At 48.6% G+C, this 22795-nt stretch overlaps 1 protein-coding gene across 1 annotated transcript in view; it reads left to right on the top strand.

Annotated features, from left to right (window-relative positions):
- Positions 1-20044, top strand: part of ABTB3 (ankyrin repeat and BTB domain containing 3) — a 298699-nt gene extending 278655 nt beyond the window's left edge. Inside the window, exons 13-17 of the mRNA XM_046646488.1 lie at positions 547-649; positions 2713-2794; positions 9136-9204; positions 11092-11205; positions 17907-20044. Coding sequence (XP_046502444.1) covers positions 547-649; positions 2713-2794; positions 9136-9204; positions 11092-11205; positions 17907-18116 — 578 coding nt within the window. The 3' untranslated portion in view covers positions 18117-20044. The remainder of the gene's footprint in view (positions 1-546; positions 650-2712; positions 2795-9135; positions 9205-11091; positions 11206-17906) is intronic.
- Positions 20045-22795: the final 2751 nt, after the last annotated feature.

Below are 22795 nucleotides of genomic sequence, written 5' to 3'. Positions count from 1 at the left end.
TTCACACAGTGCCTGGCACCTCATAGGTGTTCTGTAAGAGCTAGTTCTCTGTTCTTGGTTATTATTGGAGACGAGGGCAGGGGACTGGCTCATTTGCCACTGACCTGGGGAAGGAAGGGCTGGGGTTTCTAATCATCTGGAACACAGGGGCAAGGAGCAGCTCTTGTAAACCACTTCCACCGGGCAGGGAGTGTGTTGAGCCCCGAAGGAGGAGCGAAGGTGGGGTGGGTGGCACTCTTAGAAGCCAGGTGGGCAGCTGTGTACCTCTCGCACCTGAAACTTCTGAACTCAGGCTGTGGGTGAGTCTTCTATGGGGAAATGCTAGTTTTCATCCAAATAAGCTATGAAGATTTCCTATGACAAACTGACTTTCAGTGACTTGAGTGTTCCTTGATCAATTCTATTTCCTGTTTGGTCACCATCTCACCGATGAGTATTTGATCTCTATGGCCTCGCTGTCAGCTCTTACTAGCACTTTCCAGAAGCAGAATCCAGACTTCACCCTTCTCTCCGCTAAAGCCACCCTTTTTCCCTTTCCTGTTCTAGATCCTCATTTCCTTAACAATAAAGAAATGTCCGATGTTACCTTTCTGGTAGAAGGAAGACCATTTTATGCTCACAAAGTGCTGTTATTTACAGCGTCTCCAAGGTATGTATTGTCAGTCTTGAAAGCGGCTGAATTGTGAGTGTGGCTGTCGATCTGGCTGTTCTCTGGAGTTCGATTTTGGTGTTGTCTTCACTGGACTGGTCGGTTATCTTCTCAAAGTCAAGGATTCAAGAGTACAGGGCATTCGTACACCCGTGTTCGTAGCAGCGTTGTTCACAAAGCCAAAAGGTGGAAGCACCCGGGTGTCCATCGGTGGCTACATGGATAAACAAAGTGTGGTGTATACATATATCACTCAGCCTTACTAAGGAAGGGAATTCTGACCCACGCTACAATGTGAATGAACCTTGGGGACATTATGCAAAGTTCAATAAGCCAGTCCCAAAAGGACAAATAGCATGTGAGTCCATTTGTATGAGGAACCTACAGTAGTCAACTTCAGAGAGACAGACAGTGGAATGGGGGCTGCTAGGGGGAGGGGGAATGGGGAGTTCTTGTTTAATGGGCACAGAGTAAGTTCTGGAGATCGATTGCACAACAATGTGAATATGCTTAACATTACACTTAAAAACGGTTGAGATGGTAAATTTTGTTATGTGCTTTTTAGTACCATTAAAAGAAGGAGTACAGGCAGCCACTGGCGTGAACAGCGGCAGCTCTGTGGGACTTAGACCAGGCAGCGTTCCTCCGGGCAGATGGAGCCCCTACCAGGCGCAGAGCGTCCTGAGCAGAGCGTGGGTTGGGTTTTAGCTCCTCAGCCAGGTGCCCTCATGCAGTGTACAACCGAAACGTCATACACAGCAGGCTGGAAAGGTCTGCTCTCCAATGTCGGGGAACTTTGGCATTAGCCACCCAAGTCTGGAAGCTTGCTTTTCCCTAACTGGAGTTGACGGTGGTGGATCTCACCCTCATGCTGGCCCAGCTACTGCCTGTCCTCCTTTCCATTTGAGCTGCGATTGGGCTGACCACTTAGAACCACATGATCCAGGGACCTGAAGAGAAATCAGTGAAGCTGGGCACAGGAGAGAGTGATGCTGAAAGGAGGAGGCAGGTCTCCGGTGGGGAGTAGAGGATCAGGACACCGGGAACCCTGAAGCAGAACCCACTTCCAGGAAGATGAATGTGTGTGACCAGCCCTCCTGGGTTCCTAGAAGCATCCTGGCATCTCCAGTGCCCCTAAACTAAATACAAACCCCTGCTTTGCCACCACAAGAAAAACATGCTGTCCCTTGCATAGTCCTTGGTTGTGACACTGTAGAAAAACTGGATCAATATTGTACCAAAGTCAATTTCTTAGTTTTGACAAAGATGCCGTGGCTGTGTAGGATGTTAACGTTAGGGGAAGCTGGGTGAAGGGCATCCGGGAGCTCTCTGTGCTGTCTTTGCAACTCTTCTATAAATTCTATATTTCAAAATTGAAAGTTTAATTTTAAAAAAGACACATCTTGGTTTATTCCTAAATGTATTGATTATCAGTGTGTGAGTATCAATTGACAGGGTCTATACCCACAAGGAGCATATAGTTTAGTTGATGGCAGGAAAGTACCTCTAAAACCCCAGACAGAAGGTCATCCAAAGGTCATCCATAGGAAGATCATCAAGTGGTCAGCAGATACTGATTAAATACCTACCGTGCCCCAGGTCCAGACTGGCGTAGGCTCTGAGGATGCAGCAGAGGTGGAAACAGTAGGAGTCCCTGCCCTCATGGAGCCAAGATGTGTGGATGGAGGAGAAGGGAGGACAGGAGCTGGAAAGCTCTGAGGGGACCAGGCTCAGGAAGGACTCTATGAAGGAGGCAGCCTTTGTGATGGGCCTGGAAATATGGACGGGGTTTTAAAAGGCATTCGTTCTTTTCCAATCACCTGTTTGAGAAATAATTTAACAGTTCAAAACGCTGTTTTTAACTTTGGAGTTTTAACCTCCAATTGGATTATGGCATCGTATCATGGGAGCATTAAATTAAGAAATCTGTGGATGTACCATTGTTGTATTTCAGGGTGGGGGGATACAAGATATTGCCTGTTTCTGTCGTCAGAGAGCTGAGTTTCTCGCAAGCTGTGGATGTGTTTGTGAGTCTTTCTCTCTTTCTTTGTGTTCTCGTTCAGGTTCAAGGCGCTCCTCTCCAGCAAACCAACAAATGACAGCACCTGCATAGAGATCGGCTACGTGAAGTACCCCATCTTTCAGGTGAGCCCTGCTGTGGCCTGGAATGCCATGTGGTGGGCGCGCTCTGACCCTCGCCTGGGGATTGGCCGATGCAATGAGTTGTTAGCCTCCTGCACTCCCGGCCTTTCCCCACTGCCCCTCCCCCTTAGCACCCATTCATCCCTACAGCATTAATTGAGCACCTACTGTCTCCCTGACCCTATGCTGGCGCGTGGGGACACAAGGATAAAGGACATTCCTTTCCTGGGGTCTCACAGTCCAGAGGGGGCAAGTGAGTAATTAGTCAGTTACAGTGGAATGTGGGGTGTACGAGAGGGGTGAGTCCACGTACTGTGGGGAGTCAGACCACGGAAATTGGGGAAGGCCTCCTGGATGGGGTGTTCGCTGAAATAGTGTAGGCTGAGGAGAACCACAGGAAGGCTTAGGGCTTAAGAAAGGGGGCTAGAACATTCCAGGCAGGGAACAGCAGGTGTGAAGTCCCAGAACTGTGGCCGAGCCCAGTGTGATCAGGAGCCCATGGACTCTCAGGGGATTCAGTGCATTGTAACACTGGTCTGAACCTAACGTCAACTGGAGGGGAGGGTTTCTTTGTCAAAGGCCCGATGACATTACCATGTCTCCTTCCGTTTGGCGGAAGTTGATGCCCTTAATGCTGGGTTTTGGTTTATGGGGCATTTCTGAGGAGGTGCGGTGGCTTTCTTCCCTTTTCTTCCTTCCTTCATGCCTGATTCATAAATCCCGCCCTGCAGCGACATTCTCGCAGCTAATAGGAGCTCACGCCCCAGCTGGCTTTGCAGCCACGTTTCCAAAGCTCCCAGCCTCGAGCCTCGGCCGGGGCGTGAAGCCTGGTCGGCTGCTTCCGTCCCTATAGACACAGGCCCGTGGGGGAGGGTGCTGACCCTCAGTGCTGTCCTCCCACCGGCCAGGGTTCCTAAGCCAGTGTGAGTGTCCTGGGGAGGGAGTTTATACGATTCTGCGCAGAACCTGTTTCCTCTGGGTGAATTCAGGAAGGACAGCCCTGGGAGGAGTACACAAATGGGTGAGACTCAGGCCGCCCGGGGAGACTCATGTTCCAAGAGGGTTGATGGGATAACCGGGAGGCAAAGCCTGCGATGACCAAGGTCACGGGGTGGCCTCCTGACCTGGACTTCGAGGGACAGAGCTGCGTTCCAGGGTTGAAAGGCCACATTCTTCTGCTTAAACAGCTGCACTCTCCTGTTTAAAATCAATGTCCTTCCTGTGATTGGACACACAATCATCCAACCTTTCTGAGCCTCAGTTTCCTCAGCTGGTGGATAGGAGAGAGAGGCTGTTCCAGGGGGTGGAACAGCATAAACAAAAGTACAAAAGTGGGAGGTCATGGGTTGTATTGGAGGGAAAGTGGTTATCAGTCTCTTTGGCTGGGTCTTAAGGTATGCTGGAGACTGAAGCGAGCATGAGCTGAGTGGAGAAGGCAGGCCTGGTAGTGGCTTTTCTCTCCACCACTGACCCTGGTCCCCCAGATCCTGCTGTTCAGAGGGCTGCCAGGAAGCCACCATGCCCTCACACTAGCCCCAAAAGGCTGTTGAGGTGCCTGCATTTCCACCATTAGAGACACACTCCTTTGCTTATATTGAAACTTCAAAATAAAGAACCCTTCCCGAATAACCATGGGCAAGACACTGTCTTCTCTGAGACTCGTCTTCCCCATTTTTAACAAGTTAATCATTATCACCTGTAAGTTATGGGTTCCTAGAGAGATTAGTAAGTAGGACAACATGAGGAAACCTTCAACTTGGCCTCTGGCGCTTCATGGCAATTTCTAAGTGGGTGGTGGTGGTTCTAAGCCGTTATGGATAAACTACCTGCCTGCTAAGCCCAAGGCCATGTAGAACAGGTTACTTTGGACCAAGCGTTGGGGAAAGGATGAAGGAGGTTTCCAAGGACAAGGCCAGCCTGGGTGAGCCGTCCCTCTGGGGTGGGGGTAGCAGAGAGCAGACTGGGGCCCCGAGGTGGGACTGGGGCATTGGCACGGCCCCAGACATCCCAGTGCCTGTTTCTGCCTAACCCCTCACCCCACTTTCTACTAAAAACAAAGTGGCCACAGGCTTTTCCAGAATGGCGTTGACTGTTGGGTTTGCAATTTTGCATGAAGCTGCTGCTTTGCTTTAGGGCTGGGGTGGGGAGGGCAGTGAAGAAGCCTTTATGTGGCTCCAACTGTGAATGAGGCACTGACCGCTGCTTGCACCAGATTATTTGAATTATTCTTGCCATTTTTAGAGGTGAAGAAACTGAGGCCCAGAGAACTTAGATGGCGCACCCCAAGTCTTAGCACTAGTTAGTGACAGAGCCAGGATTGGAACCAAAACCTAAGTTCTTGGTTCTGGAATACCCTTTCTGAGAGGGAACAGTGATCAGAACAGCTCCCATTTCTTGAGCGTTAGCCATGTGCAATGCTCGAAGCTGCTGGTTCTGAGCCTCAGCTGCACGTTGAAATCATCTGGGGAGCTTTGAAAATTCCCAGTGTCCAGGCTGTAACTCAGAATCTGGGCTGGGGCCCCGGCATCAGTATTTTGAAGTCTCTGCCCTCCTCCTATTATCCCGGTGTGCAGCCAAGGTGGAGAACCAAGGCTCTAAGTTACAGTGGTTCTGGAACTTTAGCATGCGTCAGAATCTTGGCGGGGTTAGGGGGTAGGAGTTGCTTAAGATACAGAAAACTTGCTAAAATGCAGATTCCTGGGCCCGGCCCCCAGAGGTTCTGATTGTGTAGGCCTGAGGTGGGGCCTGAGAATTCATGTTTCTTACAAGAACCCGGATGATGCTGATGCTGCCGGTCCATGGACCCCACTGAGAACCATTGCAATAGCTATAGTTACATCATCTCACTCAGCCCTTCCAGCTGCCCCTCCAGGGAGCTCTCCCACCTTACAGACGGGGCACAGACTAAGAGAGGTGAAGGAAGTGGCCCAGGCACCCACAGCTCATCACAGCCACGCTGAGGTTCAGACCAAGGGCTGGGAGACTCCCAGACCTGGCGTCTTAACTGCCTCCCTCCTGTGGGGACTTGGGCCCTCCCTAAAAGTCACCAGCCCTGAGGAAAGCATCAGGCCCATTAGAGTCTGGAGCATGGGCTAGGAGCTGGAAAATGCATGCTCCCCTAAGGGGACACTTCCGCCACTAAGCCTGGGACTAATTGGGGAGGTTCCTGTAATAAGAACCCGGCTGTAGTAGGCACTCAATAAATGTTCGCTATGCGGATTCATTGAATGAGAGACCTGCCTGGGAAAGCAGGCCCCAGGGCACTCCCAGGCCTGTAATTGCTTCTGACTGGGGCAGGTTTCCTGGCCACGTTAGCCTCAAGTTACTGTAATGGGCAGGCAAGATTTAGCAGGCCCCGGGGACTTTTCTGCGTGCCCACCCCTTCCCCATAAAAGAAGAAAAGCCTCATTTGTGGCTTGAAATAGGCCAAGTAGGGCCGAATCCAACCCAGAAGGAGGCTCCCAGGGGCCTGTTCACTTCCCTTCCATGCTGACAGAAGAATTTCAGTAAATGAGACCGCTTTGAGTTCCCTCCCCAAAAGACTGTTTAACATCACAAGCAGGCAAGGACTGGACGCAACTGAGGCTGCACCTGGAAGAGGGGCCTCCACGAGGGCTGCAGACGCCACTGAAGTCCCTGCTTCATGCAGGTTGACAGCTGCCAAGAAAAGCAACTCCATAAACAGAGCTTTCGGCCTAATAAGGGTTCATCTCGCCCTCTTGCAGAAAAAGTGAGTGCTGGCAGAGTCTGAGGTTGCGTGGGACAGCCCAATTTAAATTCCGTCAGCCCCAAGATCTCTATCCACTAAGGAGCAGTATTTCAAGTCAACAGCCCAACCTTGAGTAAATGAGATAACACGGAGAAATGCTTTGTAAATGGAGAGGCCCTATGTTCGGCGCAGTTATTATTATAGCTCTTATTGTTACTATTATTGGTTTGGCCTTTATAAAAGAGAGGTGCTAGCGACATAAATTGATTTTAATAAAGCCAATATCCCAACATTCACTGACATGGTATTTTAGATGCTTCTGACCCATCTGGGTGAGAGCGGGAGAGGAAACGATGCTGTGTTATTATTTCACACAGCCTCAGCATCAACGCATCACCATCTCTGCGACAGGCAGGTGGTCACAAAAGTCCAAAATCAGGGCATGGGACATTCAGACACAAAAGAGGGAGGAGAGGATTCGCGTTTCTGGTTAAAGTGTGCTGGCTGCGTCTGGCATTGCGAGAGGCACTAGGAGTGCAAAGATGGACAAGACGCCGTCTGTGCTCTCAGCCTGGGGAAATCACACTGCAGCCATGGGTGATGTGCTGCCCAACCCAGAGTGGGGGGCAGCGTGGAGAGCTGAGATCTGAGGCAGCTTCACCGAGGTGACCACTGTGCTGGATCCCGAAACAGGGGGCAGAGTTCAACAGGTGGAGGAGAAGGGCATCCAAGCAGAGAGGGATCAGCTGAAAGAGAAAGTGATAGGTTCTGATAAAGGCAAGGGCGTGGGAGTGGTCGGAGCCTAAAAGGCAGATGTTACCAAGATTAGGAGGAGGAAAGGGCAGAGCAGCAGATAAGTTCTGAACAAGTAAATTGACCCATAACAGCAGTATTCATAATGGCGAAAAAAACGGAAACAACCCAAATGTCCATCAGCTGATGAATGGATACACAAGATGTGGCACATCCATACAACAGGATATTGATCAGCAGTATATGGGACAACAGGGGCGAACCTTGAAAATAGCATGCTAAGTGAAAGAAGCCAGACACAAAAGAGCATGTAGTTGTATGATTCTATGTATACGAAACATCCAGAACAGGTAAACCCATAGTGGCTGTCAGGGACTGCCCAGGGAGGAAATGGGAGAGACGGCTAATGGGTGCAGGGTTTCTCTTGGGAGTGTTGAAGATGTTCCCAAGTTAGGTTATAGTGATGGTTGCACAACATAGCAAATACACTAAAAATCACTGAGCTGTACACTCTTAATGGATGCATTTCATGTTATGTGAAATATCTCTCAACAAAGCTGTAAGCAATATTTAAAAAAAAAAAAAAAAACAATTGCTTTAAACACATGCATGCAAAAAGTAGATTGAGATCCATCACAAAGGGTCTTGAATGGCCTAAAAGTGGCAGCGCATGGCAGAAGCACTACTGGAAAAATATTTTTCAACTTCAGAGAAAATGAAAGAGCTTAACATTCCTTCCGTTATTGCCACGGGCCAGGCCCCTCCTGGGCCTGTTGCATGTATTAACTCATTTAATCCTCATCCCGACCCCAAGAGGTAGGTAATATTATCCCCACTTTACAGATGATGAAACGGAGGCACAGAGAGCCTAACTTAATTTGGGTCACCCAACTTTTAAGCAGCATGAGCCAGAGCAGAAACTGAGGCAGCCCAACTCCAGGGTCCTTGCAATTAACCACTGCCCTATATTGGTCACAGACTATCAGAGCCTGAAGGGACCGTGGAGGGCAGCCCAGTCTAAGCACCTCATTTTACAGGTGCCCAAAGACGGGATACATCAAGTCTATAGATTTTTCCAACACAGCTGCCTTAGAACCAGGCAGGTGAAGTCGGTGTGTCACACAGGCAGAAGACAATAGGGAGTGGAGGAGACTGTTTCCTACTGGAAAGGGTATACACCACCTAAAAAAAAGTTTCATGGGTGGTGGTGACAGCCAAGTCTAACACATCTGTGGGCTTTATTCTACTTAAGGGACACTAGTTTTCAAAGCTCTGGGACTTTGCACACCATTCGAGCATCCTGAGTCACAGGAACCAAGAACAGCCTGGCTTGGACTGTTCACACCATCAGTGAAACATTGAAACCTGGACCCCTAAAGGCTTCACCTTGGATCTTGTCCTAAGTTGTAATAAGGAGCAGGTGGTCCTGTGGTAGCCCAGAGTCGTCCTCTGGGACTTAAATCAGAGACTTCTGGTCAAAGTGGGCCTTGTTCCCAGGGGGATGGCCGCTGCTGCAGCTTCTTTAAGCCACGCCACATGGCAGCAGTTTTGAGCAGCCTGATGGGGTAAAAGGTAAGAGGACAACCGTGATTGCCATCTATAGATGCGAGGGGACCATCCTGGGGAGCAGAGCTGAGAACTGTGTAATGTGGCCCTGGGGTTGACTTGGAGACAAATTGCAGCACGCTGTAAGGAAAGAAACCCAACCACAAAACCGTTCTAAATGGAACTTCTGGAAGGCAGCCATCAAACGGGGAATGGCGACCACTGGGAATGGGTGTGGGAGGGACTCAGGAACTAGCCTGAGGCTTCGACCCGGGGGCTGTAAGAGGCCTGTGACTGTGTGCTGTTGACGCTTGGCTCACTGTGTCCTTTCTTCCAGCTGGTCATGCAGTATCTCTACTACGGCGGCCCAGAGTCACTTCTCATTAAAAACAACGAGATAATGGAGGTAAGGAATCTTTCATGTTACGGGGTGGGTGGCACCTCTGTAAACTCAGTCACCGGCAGTGTCTGAGGGGCACTGTGTTGGGTTTCTTTTGGATGCAGGTTTTGGGGTCCTGCCTGCCTCCTTAGACCTCCCACGGGCTTCTCATCAGAGCCCCTCCCTGGAAGGCTGGGGTGCTCAGGGCGCCGGCCCAAACCCTTTTGGTAGCAACCAGCGAAATCCAACTTTAACTGGCTGTGGGGGTGGGACAAAGGAAATTTACTGCGGAGGCTGAGGCACAGCTGGGGCTCAGATAGCATCATCAGGAGCTATTTGCCGACTTCTCCCCTGTCATTTGTAAGAGAATTATCTGCAAACATTCCTCAAATCACAGCGTGTCCCTGGATGCAGAAGCTGAAAGCTGATTGCAGCGCTCTCCCTGCTCATTCGGGTCGACCATCCCTCATCCCGCAGCTCCTTGGCTCTGCTCCTCTCCTTCTACCTCTCGAATTCAGCCTGTTCTCCCCTCCCCTGTCCAGAGGGCTCGTGTCTGCCCCTTCTGTCCAAGGCCAGGGTTTCCTCTGCTCCTTCCTAGAAGTGGAACTCTTGTCAGTTTTCCTACTCAAAGCTGAGAGCTTTGAACCAGAAGCCAAAATCACTCGGATAATCCTGAGCAGAAGAGCCCGGACCCCAGGCAGGCCTCTGAAGGCCAGGGTGCCTGGCTGATGAGAGATGTCAGAACACTATCCATCATTCAAGAGGCAACCCCACGTGGTGGTTAGAATGGGGACTCTGGGCCAGGCTGAGTTTAAATCCAGGCTCTGCCCCTTCCGAGCTGTGTGATCTTGGACAAGTGATTTAACCTCTCTGAGCCCCAGTTTCCTCACCTATAAAATGAGGATAACAATATCTACCTCACTAGGTTTTGAAGAAGTTAAGAGTTCCTATTTATAAGATGCTTAGAACAGCGCCTGGCACATGGTGAGAGCCATAAGGACTATGTATTCCCATTTACCCTTTTCTTACTCTGTGAAACCTTCCGTGGTCACTCTGCCCCCCCGCCCCCATCCCTCCAAGAGTTGCCCTTTTGTCTCTCTGGACTGCTCCTCAGATACTTCTCCACGCCAGGACCAGTCTGAGGATGAGGCCTCTTCTGTAAACAGTTTATTTTAATTATTTTAAAATAGAAATAATGAGCATCCACTTAAATCATGTAAATAATACAGAAGCGCTTGTCACAATAAACAGCTCAGCCAGCCACGCTCTGCCGCCCCAGTCCTTTCCCCAAAGGCAATCCCTTTGAACTCTTGCTTGAGCTGTTCCTTCCCCTCCCCAAAGCCTGTCACTCTCTCAGCACACATCCGTGGAGCATCTCCAGCCGGGCGCCGCGCTCAGGGCCCAGATACAGCAATGATGCGCCTGGACAGAGAGCCCTGCCCTCCTGGCCTCTGGTGAGGGTGACAGACATGACATCATGTCTGGTGTGAGGAGGACTAAGATGGGGTCAGGGGGCCAGACAGCGGCAGCCTGGGGGTGGGGGAGGTGGTCTGGGAGGCTTCTCTGGGGTGGCATTCTCATGGAGACCTGGATGAACAGAGAGAGTGAGCCACGTCGATATCTGTCTTGCTAAATAATGGCGTTCACCCTTATTTCTGGACATAACAGTTTTAGGCATTTTTGCTTGACCTTCTGCTAGAATAGAGGTGAATTTGGTTCACTTCGACCCCCAGCATAGATTCGGTCGCTCTTAGTCCTCTAGGGTTGCCTTTGTGCTTTAAAGTGATGTCCTGTCACCTTTATTCCCAGTCCCTTCACTTTGGGACACCATAGTGGACGTTGAGGATTTCTCTCACCATTCATGTCTTTCTTTTCACCTCCCAACCTCTAACAGACTCTTTTGATGGTTTTCAGCTCCTGTCTGCAGCTAAATTTTTCCAGCTGGAGGCTTTGCAACGACACTGCGAGATTATCTGTGCAAAGAGCATCAATACGGACAACTGTGTGGATATTTACAACCACGCCAAGGTAACCCACCCCACTCCGCGGCCCGGAGCACACGCCGCGCACTGAAACGTGACAGGCTTCTCCTTCACGGGCACACTGTGTCGGGGCGGAGGGCGGATGCTGGCCTGTTCACTCGGGCCTGAGCCACCTGCTCTAGAAAAGATGCCTTTCCCTTCGTCCTGCCTCTCCAGAATGCAGTGAAAGCAGGCACCCAGCAGTTTCAAAAGCAGAGTTGTTCTCACACAGTGCTTCTCAAACTCTAACGTGCATATGAATCACATTGCAGACTGATTCCGCGGGCCTGCGGTGGGCCCTGGGTTCTGTTTCTAACAAGCTCCCAGGCTGAAGCCTCATGCTGCTGGTCTAAGCCACACCGTGAGTAGGAAGGTTCTGGAACAGTGGTTCTCAGAGTGGGGCACCCAGTCCAGCAGCATCAGCATCTTCAGGGAACTTGTTAGAAATATGAAGTCTAGGGCCCCACCCCACACCTCCTGAATCAGAACCTCTTGGGGTGGGCCCAGCCATCCCAGGCTTCGAAAGCCCTCCAGGTGATTCTGGGGCATCCTCAAGGTGAGAAATGCTCTTCTAAAACTGTGTAGAATCACTTAAAATCTCTGTGCTGAGCCCTATCACAGACCAATTAAATCAACCTCTGGGGGCGGAGCCTGGGAAAAAGGTGTTTTTCAAAGCTTCCCAGGTGATTCTCAGATGTGGCCAAGGTTGAGACAGGTTGTCAGCACTGGAGGGGGTCCAAGGAGACCTCCTAGGCAGGTGGACCCAACACCTGACTACTGAGCAGAATCACCTGGGGAGAATTTTGAATCTCTGTTGAGCCCTGCCACCTCCAATGATCTCTGCAGTGGGGCCCAGGAATCTGTATTTTAACAAGCTCCCAGGATGACCGTTGTGACTTGAACCCTAGGGCCAATGTTCACTCTGATTTTGGGGAACCACTGATTTCATCCATTTCATTTCACAAGTGGGGATACTGGAACCGGGAGAATTAAACTAATTTGTCCAATTGCCACTTCGTTTTGTTATATGCGCGCAGGACAGGGGTATTAGCATTTGCTAGGAAGAAACCATGAGATGCGTTAAGATCCAGAATTAATTTAATTTAATCTTCTTCTGCATAACTGGAGCTCAGTACACATGCCTCCCGAATCCACGGCTCTGTGGAGTCACAGCTGACGTGAATCACACTCTCATTGCTCATTGTGAAAAGTCAGGTTGCGTTTGAGATGTTATTTTCTGACTTAAGCCAACATCCAGTGAGCCCTTTTCATGTGCAGGCGCCTGTGCTAAAAGCCTGGTTGCATCGTCTTTTTTTAATCCTCACCACAACCCTTGTAGGTAAATACTATCATTAGTCCCATGTCATCATAAGGAAACTGAGGCATAGAGAGGTGAAGTAACTTACTTAAGGTCACACAGCTATTACTGAAATTTTTTTTATTGAGGTTAAATAGACATAACATGAAATTTACCATTTTAACCATTTCTAAATGTACAGTTCAGTGGCATTAAGTACACTCACATTGTCGTGCAGCCATCACCACCATCGATCTGTTTTCTTCTTCCCAAACTGACACTCTGTACCCATTGAACAATAACTCCCCATTTTCCCTCCCCTCAGCCCCTGGCAACCACCATTCTATGAATTTGAATTATATGAATCTGTCTCTATGAATTTGACTCCTCTAGGTACCTCATATAAGTGGACTCATACAGTATTTATCCTTTTGTGACTAGCTTATTTGACTTGCCATAGTGTCTTCAAGATTATTCCATATTGTAGCATGTGTCAGAATTTCCTTCCTTTTTTTTTTTTTGAGGAAGATTAGCCCTGAGGTAACATCTGCCACCAATCCTCCTCTTTTTGCTGAGGAAGACTGGCCCTGAGCTCACATCTGTGCCCCCCATCTTCCCCCACTTTATATGTGGGACACCTACCACAGCATGGCTTGGCAAGCGGTGCCATGTCCGCACCCGGGATCCAAACCGGCGAACCCTGGGCCACCAAAGTGGAACGTGCGCACTTAGCTGCTGCACCACTGGGCCAGCCCCAGAATTTCCTTCCTTTTTAAGGCTGAATAATATTCCATTGTGTGTATGTACCACAATGTGTTTATCCAGTCGGCCCTCAGTGGACACTTGGGCTGCTTCCACCTTTAGCTACTGTGAATGATGCTGCTGTGAACATGGGTGTGCAAATGTCTGTTTGAGTCCCTGCTTTCAGTTCTTTGGGGGATGCAGCCAGAAGTATAAACCTAGCTTTGTCTGACTCCAAAGCACAAGTTCTTGACCCTGTGTTTACTGTCTGGCCTAATGAATGTTTGAGATATTTGCAATAATCCTCGATACTCAAAAAAGGTCTTCTGATTGGTGCCAGGCTACTTTCTACACTCTCACACACACACTGGGTGTTTCGGTTAAGTGAGAGTTTTGCCAAAATCTGGTTTCTCATGACATGGCAATTTTTTTTTTTTTAATTTTAAACTGATTACTGTGCAGAAAAGCATCCAAAGAGACTCTGTGTACCTGGGACGAAAGCCTGATCAGTCTGTGGTCCTCCACCTGCTCCCCTGGCCACAGACACTCAAATTGCCCTGTGAACCCCACATCCACAAGTGGCTTTTCCATGGCCTGTCACCTTGGCATCAAGGCCTGCGTTCCACAGTTCCATTTTAATCACTTCAGGCTCCTTGGCGGGCAGCTTCTGTAGTGTATCTTGTTATTTAATATTGTGCCCTGATGCAGTGTGAGCCCAGGGTAGGAATATGTTTGTGCTACAGCCTTAAAATACCAATGGCAGAGAACTCTCTTTCATTTGTCTATCTTTACAGCCAGAGCTTTGCTTTTTACAGACACCAGCCTCTGCCTCGGCCTCCCAGGCCACATCCTGGAGTGTTTCCTATGAAAACGTCCGCCCTTGGTGCTATTTGCATGGAGGCCAGGGCGAGGCCAGCAGCCCCTGCCCTTTCTATGCTCTGCTTCCCCTGCGCTGTGGATACTGCAGCGCCCCCTAGTGATCACATGCCATGTGGATTCTGTTCCTGGCAAATTGTGCTACAAATTGAGGCTGGTTTAGTAAAAAAAGATGGGAAAAAAAAGACACCATCACTTGGTTTAAAACCCCAGGAAATGCAGACATTAGATGCTAACAATCGTGTTCCAAATGTCAACCAAGCCTTGGCCGCATAAGCTACGCTCATCTCACCGTTGGAAACAACTGTGGGATTTATGCAGACAAGAAGTCCATGCCATAAATGCACGGCTTAGCCATCTTTGTTTCTCCTAGCAAAGCTGTCCCGAACTATTCAGTCATGAAAAAGAGGCCCTGGGGCTTCTGATGGCCCCTTCAAGGGTGTCTTTCACCTTTTGAGAAAAAGAACCAGCTGGGTCATCAAGATGAACCTAAGCTAATACAGTTAGCTCAACAGGGTGCTGTGCTGGGAAGAACATAGACTTAGAAACCAGGGGATTCATTCACTAGTGTTTATTTAGCACCCACTGTTCACCAGGAACTGTGTTCATCTGAATTTAATAAATTAGTAAGACGTGGTCTCTGCCCTTGAAAAAATTATAGTCTAGGACAGGGGTCAGCAAACTTTGTAAAGGGCCAGATAAATATTTTCACACAGGCCATACTGTCGTTTTTGTACCTGTCAGTTCTGCCGTTGTAGTGGAAAAGCGGCCATAGACGATATGTAAATGAATGGGTGTGGCTGTGTTCCAATAAAACTTTATTTACAAAAACAGGTGGTGGGCTGCATTTGGCCCACAGGCCTGTAGTTTGTCAACCATTGGTCTAGGAGATGAGAGTGCCAGTCCCAGATCTGTCAGTAATTAGCTGAGTGGAGGTAGGCAAGTGTCTAACTGGATAGTCATTATCACCAAATATGAATGTGAGTATTTATTATGCTTATTATTCTTCACTTACACTAATTTGTGATGAGTGACATCCATATACAAAGCAAGTGGCTAGGTGTGTGAGGGGGTTCTCTCTGTGTCTACAGAATCAAAGATAGGCATCTCTGAGCCTCAGTTTCCCCACCTGTACAATGAGGCCTTTTACTCTGTGACTCTAAGAGCAGGGTTCCTGTTGTAAGAATGGAAGCATTCCTAAGATCTCTCCCAGCTCCAGGATACTGTGCATCCAGTGAACATTTGGGTGATGATAAGCCCACTCACCTCATAAACCTCACCAGGCCCTCTTGGCCCCTTGGAGACCACAGAATCCCCTAGTGTGTCTGCGTCCTAACTGTGCAGAAGAGCGTGGTACCCTCTCGTTCACTCCCCTCACCTTGCAGCTTGGGAAGTGGAAGCATCGAGAAGTGAGTTGACTTGCACAAGGTGGCACATGGTTTTTATGCACGTGGTTGCTGTTGGCTTAGTGAATTAGCACATGGCATCAGTGAGTTCAAGGTTACAGGATTGGTCCTTCTATGGGCCAGTTAGCTAGGCTAGGTTCTGTAGTTACGGTCCACACCCCCTATCCCAACCTGGCCACCTACTTTATCCATGTGGAGCACTGGAAACCAGTTAGTGAGAAGGAGAATAATAATTATAAATAGTTTACATGTTATAATAACAGCTAACATTGAGTGAGTGCTGACTGCCATCAACCATTGTTCTAAACACTCCACGCATTATCTCATTTCATCGCAATGACAGACTATTAGATATTATCATCACCCCCATTTTATGGGTAGGAATTATGAGACACAGAGAGATTATATAATTTTCCCAACAGCCGATGGCTAGTAAGTGGCAAAGTCTGGAATAAAAACTCAGGCAGGTTCTAGAGACCCCTCCATTAGCCGGCTTCCCAACCTGCCTCCCCCGAGGGTGACAGATGGTAGAGTCCTACCATAAATCATATTCCACTGAATTCTCCCAACAGATCTGTGATGCAGATGTCATAATTCCTATTTTGAAAATCAGGAACCTAAAGCGAAAGGCCAGGTGACCCAGCCCTGGTCACATATTTGGAGAGATGGGGGAGCCCCAACTTGCCTCCAAGTCTTCCAGCTCATTCCACCATAGCCTGTTGGCACTGCCTCATCGTTGTTCCACCATTTCATGTCCAACAACTTAAAGGGCATCTCTGGTTTAAAGGACAGGATCGTAGAGAGTTCAGAAGGATGATCTAGCATTTAGATAATTTAGATGATCCAGTATCTAAATAAAGTAGCAGGATGTCATCTCAAGGAGCAATTAGCACTTCTGAGCATTCAGTTCATTGCAGGAGAGAAACTCACAAGTTTTGAAAACTGTAGAAAAGTTTGGAAGACAGATAGCCAACCCACATATCCACATTTACTTCTGTGTCTTAAACATAGATTCCTCCACCAAGCACAGTCACGAGGCTACACACCTGTCCTCTGATTAAGGGACCAGGCTGGAGGCAGCATCTCAATGGTTAAGCATGCAGCCTTAAAGATTTGAATTACCAGCATTCAGTTCCTGGTTGTGCCCTTGACATGTTGTGTGAATTTTTGTAAGTTACTCTCTTGCCTCTGGTTCCTTGTCTGTAAATTGGAGGTGGTAATACACCTGCCTCAAGGAAGGTTGAGGATTCGATGAGATGATGCCCGTGAAGTGCCTAGCAAGGTGCCCAGCACATGGTAAGCTCCCAATAAATGATCACTGTTCGTATCATTATTCTGAGAGTTAACTGTTCGTTCATACATTTAACAAATACTTATTGTCTACCGTCTGCCAAGCCCTCTGCTTGTGCGTATACCAGTGGACCAGGTCAACATGATCCCTTCCTTATTGGTTTAGTCTATTGGCAGTCAGGTCTCTAGATCAATTTCTCAACCTCAGCTCTGTTGACAGCTTGAGGTGCATAATTCCTTGCTGTGGGGACCATCCTATGCTTCATGGATGCTTAGCAGCATCCCCGGTATCTACCCATTAGATGCCAGTAGTACACATACCACCGCCACCCCCAGATTGTGACAGCCAAAAGTGTCTTCAAACTTTTCCAAATGTCCCCTGGGAGGCAAAATCACCGCCGGTTGAGAACCACTGCCCTAAATGCAGTGGGTAGGTAGGCAGTGCCCACTCGTAGGATTGTTGTGAGAATTAAATGAGTTAATACTTGTAAAGAGCTTAGAACTGTGTCTGCAACTCCATTAGGGTGCCAGTTGTCTATAGTGTAACAAAGAAACACAAAACCCAGTAGTTAGAATAGTGAGCACTTATTTGGCACATGGGTCGAGGGGATGGCTGGAAGGTTCTTCTGGTCTCAGCAGGCCTTGCTTCTGAGGTCAGCTGGCGGGTCAGCCGTGGTTTGCTTTAGTGAGCCCTGCTGGGCTCTGCTGCTGTCTCTCCTCTCAGCTTCACATGGTGGCTCACCCTCCAAGCTGGCTAGCCCAGGCTTGTTTCCGTTAGAAACAGGGCTCTGAGTGAGAGCACAGAAGCACACAGGGGGCCACTTGAAGCTAGCTCAGAATTGGCAGCTCTTACTTCTGCCGTGTTCTATTGACCTGAGCAAGTCACGAGGCCAAGTGGTGGAGAAATGGACTCCAGCCCTTTGATGGGAAGAGCTGCAAAGTTACGTCTCAAGAGTGTGAATACAGCTAAGTGTGGAGAATGAGGGCCATTTTTGCAGCCCATCTCCCGTCATAGGGGTTCTCCATCCTTCTAGATGAAAGCTGTCGGGTGCATTGCAGAAACGTAACCATCTCCTGCTTCCTCTCCACTCTCCACAGTTTCTTGGAGTCACAGAGCTCTCAGCATATTGTGAAGGCTACTTTCTCAAAAACATGATGGTCCTCATCGAAAACGAAGCATTCAAGCAGCTCCTGTATGACAAAAATGGCGAAGGGACGGGCCAGGACGTGCTGCAGGACTTACAGAGGACGTTGGCCATCAGGATTCAGTCAATCCACTTGTCGTCTTCCAAAGGTTCTGTTGTCTGAAACGCCCAGCGGAGGGAACGCTCCCCGGGAACTTCCCAGATCTCCTGCTACATTGGCCTCACACAAACACATACAAATCCCACATGGCGTCTGATTTTGGCCAAGGAGCTGCCTCTATGGCCTCAGCTTCTCTTGAATAAGCAAACTCAGCTCCCATGTGTTCCTGTTGAAAAACGAAGGCTATTCCACCGGTCTGCAGATCAGCTCGCAGCTGGGTCCGGAGCTTGAAGGTCAACGTGGGGCAGCCAAGCTAACCCCAGTCTGAGCACCCCTGGGGCACTTGAACACCCATTGTGGGGACCACTGTCGAAAGGATGGATTGAGAACTAAGGGTCCTTTGGTTTCCAGGTTGACAGTTGGAGAACTTTACTGACCCCAAAGAGCATTGATTACGCATTAAAGACTTTAGCAGCTGTGGTTCAGCAAGAGTCAGGCATGGTAGCGAATTGGTGAGACTATTACCAATAACGAAGAAATAACTTGGCAAATTTTTAGGGGTGGGAACTTTTTAAAATGTTCATAAAAAAACAAAAACAGGGCAGCCTTGTAGTTTAAAATATATTTCTAAAAGCTTCACAGTTCATTTTCAACTGAATTGTGTTTAGGGATCTGTGTTTTGAGGTTATTTTTTTTTTCTTTTTTTTTAAAGAAAAACAGTAAGTCACAGGTCCACACTGTATAACATGCATCTGACAAGATATTGCCGATATTCTATACAAGGTGAAATAATCTGCCTTAGTGATCATGGTTACATAAAAAAGGTGCACTGCCAATAATTATCCTAATTCAGTAGTTGAAAACAGCCTGCATGCTAATCGTGGTTTCGGGATGAGATTTAAATGCCCCCACGTAACAAAACATGCGTTTGCATGGGCCTGAACCTGTGAAATGTTATGTTTGCGCTTCATTTTTTGCCAAGATAAAAATGTTCCATCACTTCTTGCTAAAAGTCCACCTGGTGAAACTAACATATCCATTTCTTCTCCCAATTACGAATGAGTCTGGGATGCCTTTGCAGAAATGTCTTTATAGATGATGCTGAATGGGGGGTGGGGGGGAGCACGTCCGAGAATTTACTATTAATCCCAGAGTTTTCTCTGTATTCTCAGAAGATGTTAATAGTTTGTTACTAGCCAGAGAATATGACTATGCTAGATTATTTTTAAAGATGAAACATATATGATAGGATGGATTCTTTCTGTATTCTGAGAGTGTACAGTATAGGGTTATCTATAATGAAAGTGTCTATCGACAGGGTTCCGTTTGCTCTGCCATATATTATAAGCAAAACAGATTGGTGAGGTGCCACAATATTCCAAATAATTTTTGAGTTGCTGCCTTTTTTCTCGTCCTTTCATTTGAAACCTAGATACATGCAGTAAAAACTAGGAGAATGACTTTTACCACTTTGGGATGACAAAGTTTCGTTGATAAACCTATTTCCTAGCATGCCTTCGGGAAGTTGTGTGCAGACCCTAGATTCTAAAGGAGCTGCTGTTCATCCATCGAGCTCGCTCCCTGAGCCATTGTTCAGAGGACCGGTGTCCAGTCCTGTTTCTTGAGTCTGACCCGTGGAGTGCATGGGCCACGCTGTCTACAGTACTGGCTCTCCTGGATGCTAATACATCATCCACTTGGTCATTTACCATCCTCCCCAGGCCCCACCATCAAATGAGGAAAGGGGAAAAAAACTGCCTGCAGGGGAGTCCAAGTCACAGATGCACAGCACGTGTGTGAGCCGTCACTGTCTCCTGCCTCCGTCGTGTCCTCAGAGATGCTACGTGGATGTTTCCTTAGCCTCGACTGACTTCCCTGTGAATGTCTAATGCCAGTTCAGGGTCTCCAGGCGTTGATTTGTACGGTGGCAACTCTTGACGGGCTTCTGTTATAGTTTGGTGTGCTTTCTCTGTCATTAAAAGCAATGATTTTCCCAAGCTGTGCATCGTTTGTATGGTGTGAGCGAGCACTTCGCCCAACATTTGGAGCCAGAGAACTTCACCCAGTTAAGAGACTGGAAAATGGCCCCACAGAAAAAGTCTGCAGGGGAAATTAAGACATGAGATGAAAGATAGGTGCTCCTGTTGCTGACAGTGGGCCGTTACCTGTCTACTCTGAACTAGAGCTTGGCTGGGAAAGCTCCAGTCCTCTGGGTCTGTGTCCACCTCTGGGTGTTGCCCTTCCATTTCCTTCTCTTCAGGCAGAGGAACTGACAGGTGCCGGCTCCCAGGCCACTGTCTTAGAGCCTCTTCCTACTGCAGCTGACTCGCCTGCAGAGGGTGACGTTCTGGCTGGCATTTGTGGCCTTGATGAAGCTTTTTGGGGCTGAGGGGATGGAGGAAAACAAGTTCTGTCAACAAGGTGCACCCCCTGCCTTGCCCCAGCAAGGGCCAGCATGAATCCATGCTCATGGATAGTGGCATTATTCTTGGGTGGGGGTTGGATGTCCCAGTGGGACAAGCTGGGTGTCATCATCACTGAGGTCAAACCAAGTCCCCAGCTGGTCCTGACCCAGCCTGGGCCCAACCCAGGTCTGTGTGGGGATTAATGCCTCTGGTTCCTCCGCAGAGGCCTACAGGAAGCCTGGAAACCTGGCCAGTGAGGCTGGGCAAACAGCTGACATCACTAGCACCTTCCAAAAGTGACTACTCACCCCTGCTTAGTAGTTGGGGTCTGTTTCTTCTTTAAGAAGCAACCAAAGCCATGAAGAGCCAGGGCCCAGAACTCTGAGTCAGGCCAGGAGAACAGAAGGTCGATTATTTTTGTGCATCCCCCTCTGGGTAGCCTCAGGGTGAGTGAGCCACTGGATGTATTCCCCTTGGAAAGATAAAGTGTATGCTGTGGCCTTTGCCTGTTGCTTGTCTGGTAGACAGCTTTGTCATTCACTTCTTAGCAAAGCCTGCACAAGGACCCCTTAGCATCTGGGGGGAGGTGGGGAGCCTGCCTGCCTGCCACAAAGCTCCCCTCCGCTCCTTCCATTTGCCAGGAGGAGCTGTAAGTACGTGCTTGCAGTCACCCAAATAAACACAAAGGCTCCACTCGGCTTCTGCTGCCCCTGCCCCATGTGGAATCGGGCTTCTATATACCATGTTCGAGTGTCATCCATGCTCCCTGGAAGGAGAATCCTCCACCCTAAATGGAGATCAAGGCGTGAGTTCCCATCACGGAGGGGCCCAGGCGGAAGCTGGAAGGAAGCGCAGTCACGCCTCAGGGTGGGGTTGAATGGAGGGGCTCTCAGATCTCCACCCCTGAGATTCTGCAGTTCTGTGGTTCCCTTTTTGTAGCTCACGTTGTTTTTCCCGGGAAGCCCTAGGCAGAACGTGTTACTCCAACTGGGTGTCGTTTCATCCACTGTTGTCTGATCAAGTCGGTTTTATCACACAGGGTTTTACTAACCTCAGGCCATGCGCCACGGCACAGCATGGATAAAGGGGTGAGGATCCTAGATGGTTCTCTGAGAAAATCTCCTATTTCACCAGACCTGGGTTCCCTGCCTTCTTCCAAAATCAGTGCTACTCTCCCCCCTCCCCTCACCTCGAGTTTGCTGGCTTGCGTCACAGATCGAGGGTTGCAAGAAGTAGCCACATCCTACCACTCCTGACTCCTTTTCCTACCGGCCCCTACGCAGACACCCTCCGAGACTAGCAGACCACTTCTTAGGCTTCTCAGCTTGAGGGTTCAAGTAGGGAGGCGTCCACTGAGCCCCTTCTGTGCAGTACCCGCTGCTGGGCTCTGGCTCCACACGTTCCAAGCCAGTCCAGCCCCTAACCAGCCTTGAGACACTGGGCAAGTTAGTTTACCTAGTTTTCGTTTTCCTTTTTTGAGAAATTGAATGTAACTAACAGGATTGTTGGGAGGATTAAAGGAAATATTTTGTATGGGTCCTACACAGTTAGTAGCAGAAAAAAGGTATTTCCAAACTTCTAAGACTGAGCAGAGGGAAGGAGAAATTGACGACTCGCACAAGGAAAGGAAGGTTAATGATTTTGCCCATTTCTAGAACTTTCTACTGCAGCAATTCCCATGGTGGTTTGTGATTCTCTAAGATTTGGCTACTTAGTCCAGGGGATGTGGAGAAATTCCCCCAAAACAGCTCCATTGCGAGCCAATACTGATGGCCTAGAGGTTAAAGTTCACCACTCTCACCGCTTCTGCAGCCGGGGTTCACTTCCTGGTCATGGAACCACGCCAGACGTCTGTCAGTTGCCTTGCTGTGGCGGCGGCTCATATAGAAGAACTAGAATGACTTATCACTGGGATATACAACCATGCACTGGGGCTTTGGGGAGAAAAAAAAAGAGGAAGATTGGTAACAGGTGTTAGGGCCAATCTTTCCCTACAAAGGAGAAAAAAACCCAGCTCTATTGCAATCCTGGTTCCTAGCACTGTCAGTGATCAAGAAGTGTTTAAGTCAATGAAAGCCAAGTGCAACTAGATTTTCTTTCATATAAATGCTATAAATATTTCATATATTTTCATAGAAATAGTAAACATAAACTATATAATATATAGAAATACTAAATGTACTTTCCTATAAATACTATATTTACTAAATATTAGAGTTGCAGGGACCAGCTCTCCTAAACTCCTCATCTACTCAGAAATGTGAGACTCAACATTGGTGACTCATATGACATGAGTCTAAGGCCCGAGGCCCCACAAATGAGTGAGCAGACAGACCC

The sequence above is a fragment of the Equus quagga genome, chromosome 19, assembly GCF_021613505.1.
Source record: "Equus quagga isolate Etosha38 chromosome 19, UCLA_HA_Equagga_1.0, whole genome shotgun sequence".
In the NCBI taxonomy this organism is placed as follows: domain Eukaryota; kingdom Metazoa; phylum Chordata; class Mammalia; order Perissodactyla; family Equidae; genus Equus; species Equus quagga.
This window is presented reverse-complemented; position numbering and strand designations above follow the sequence as displayed.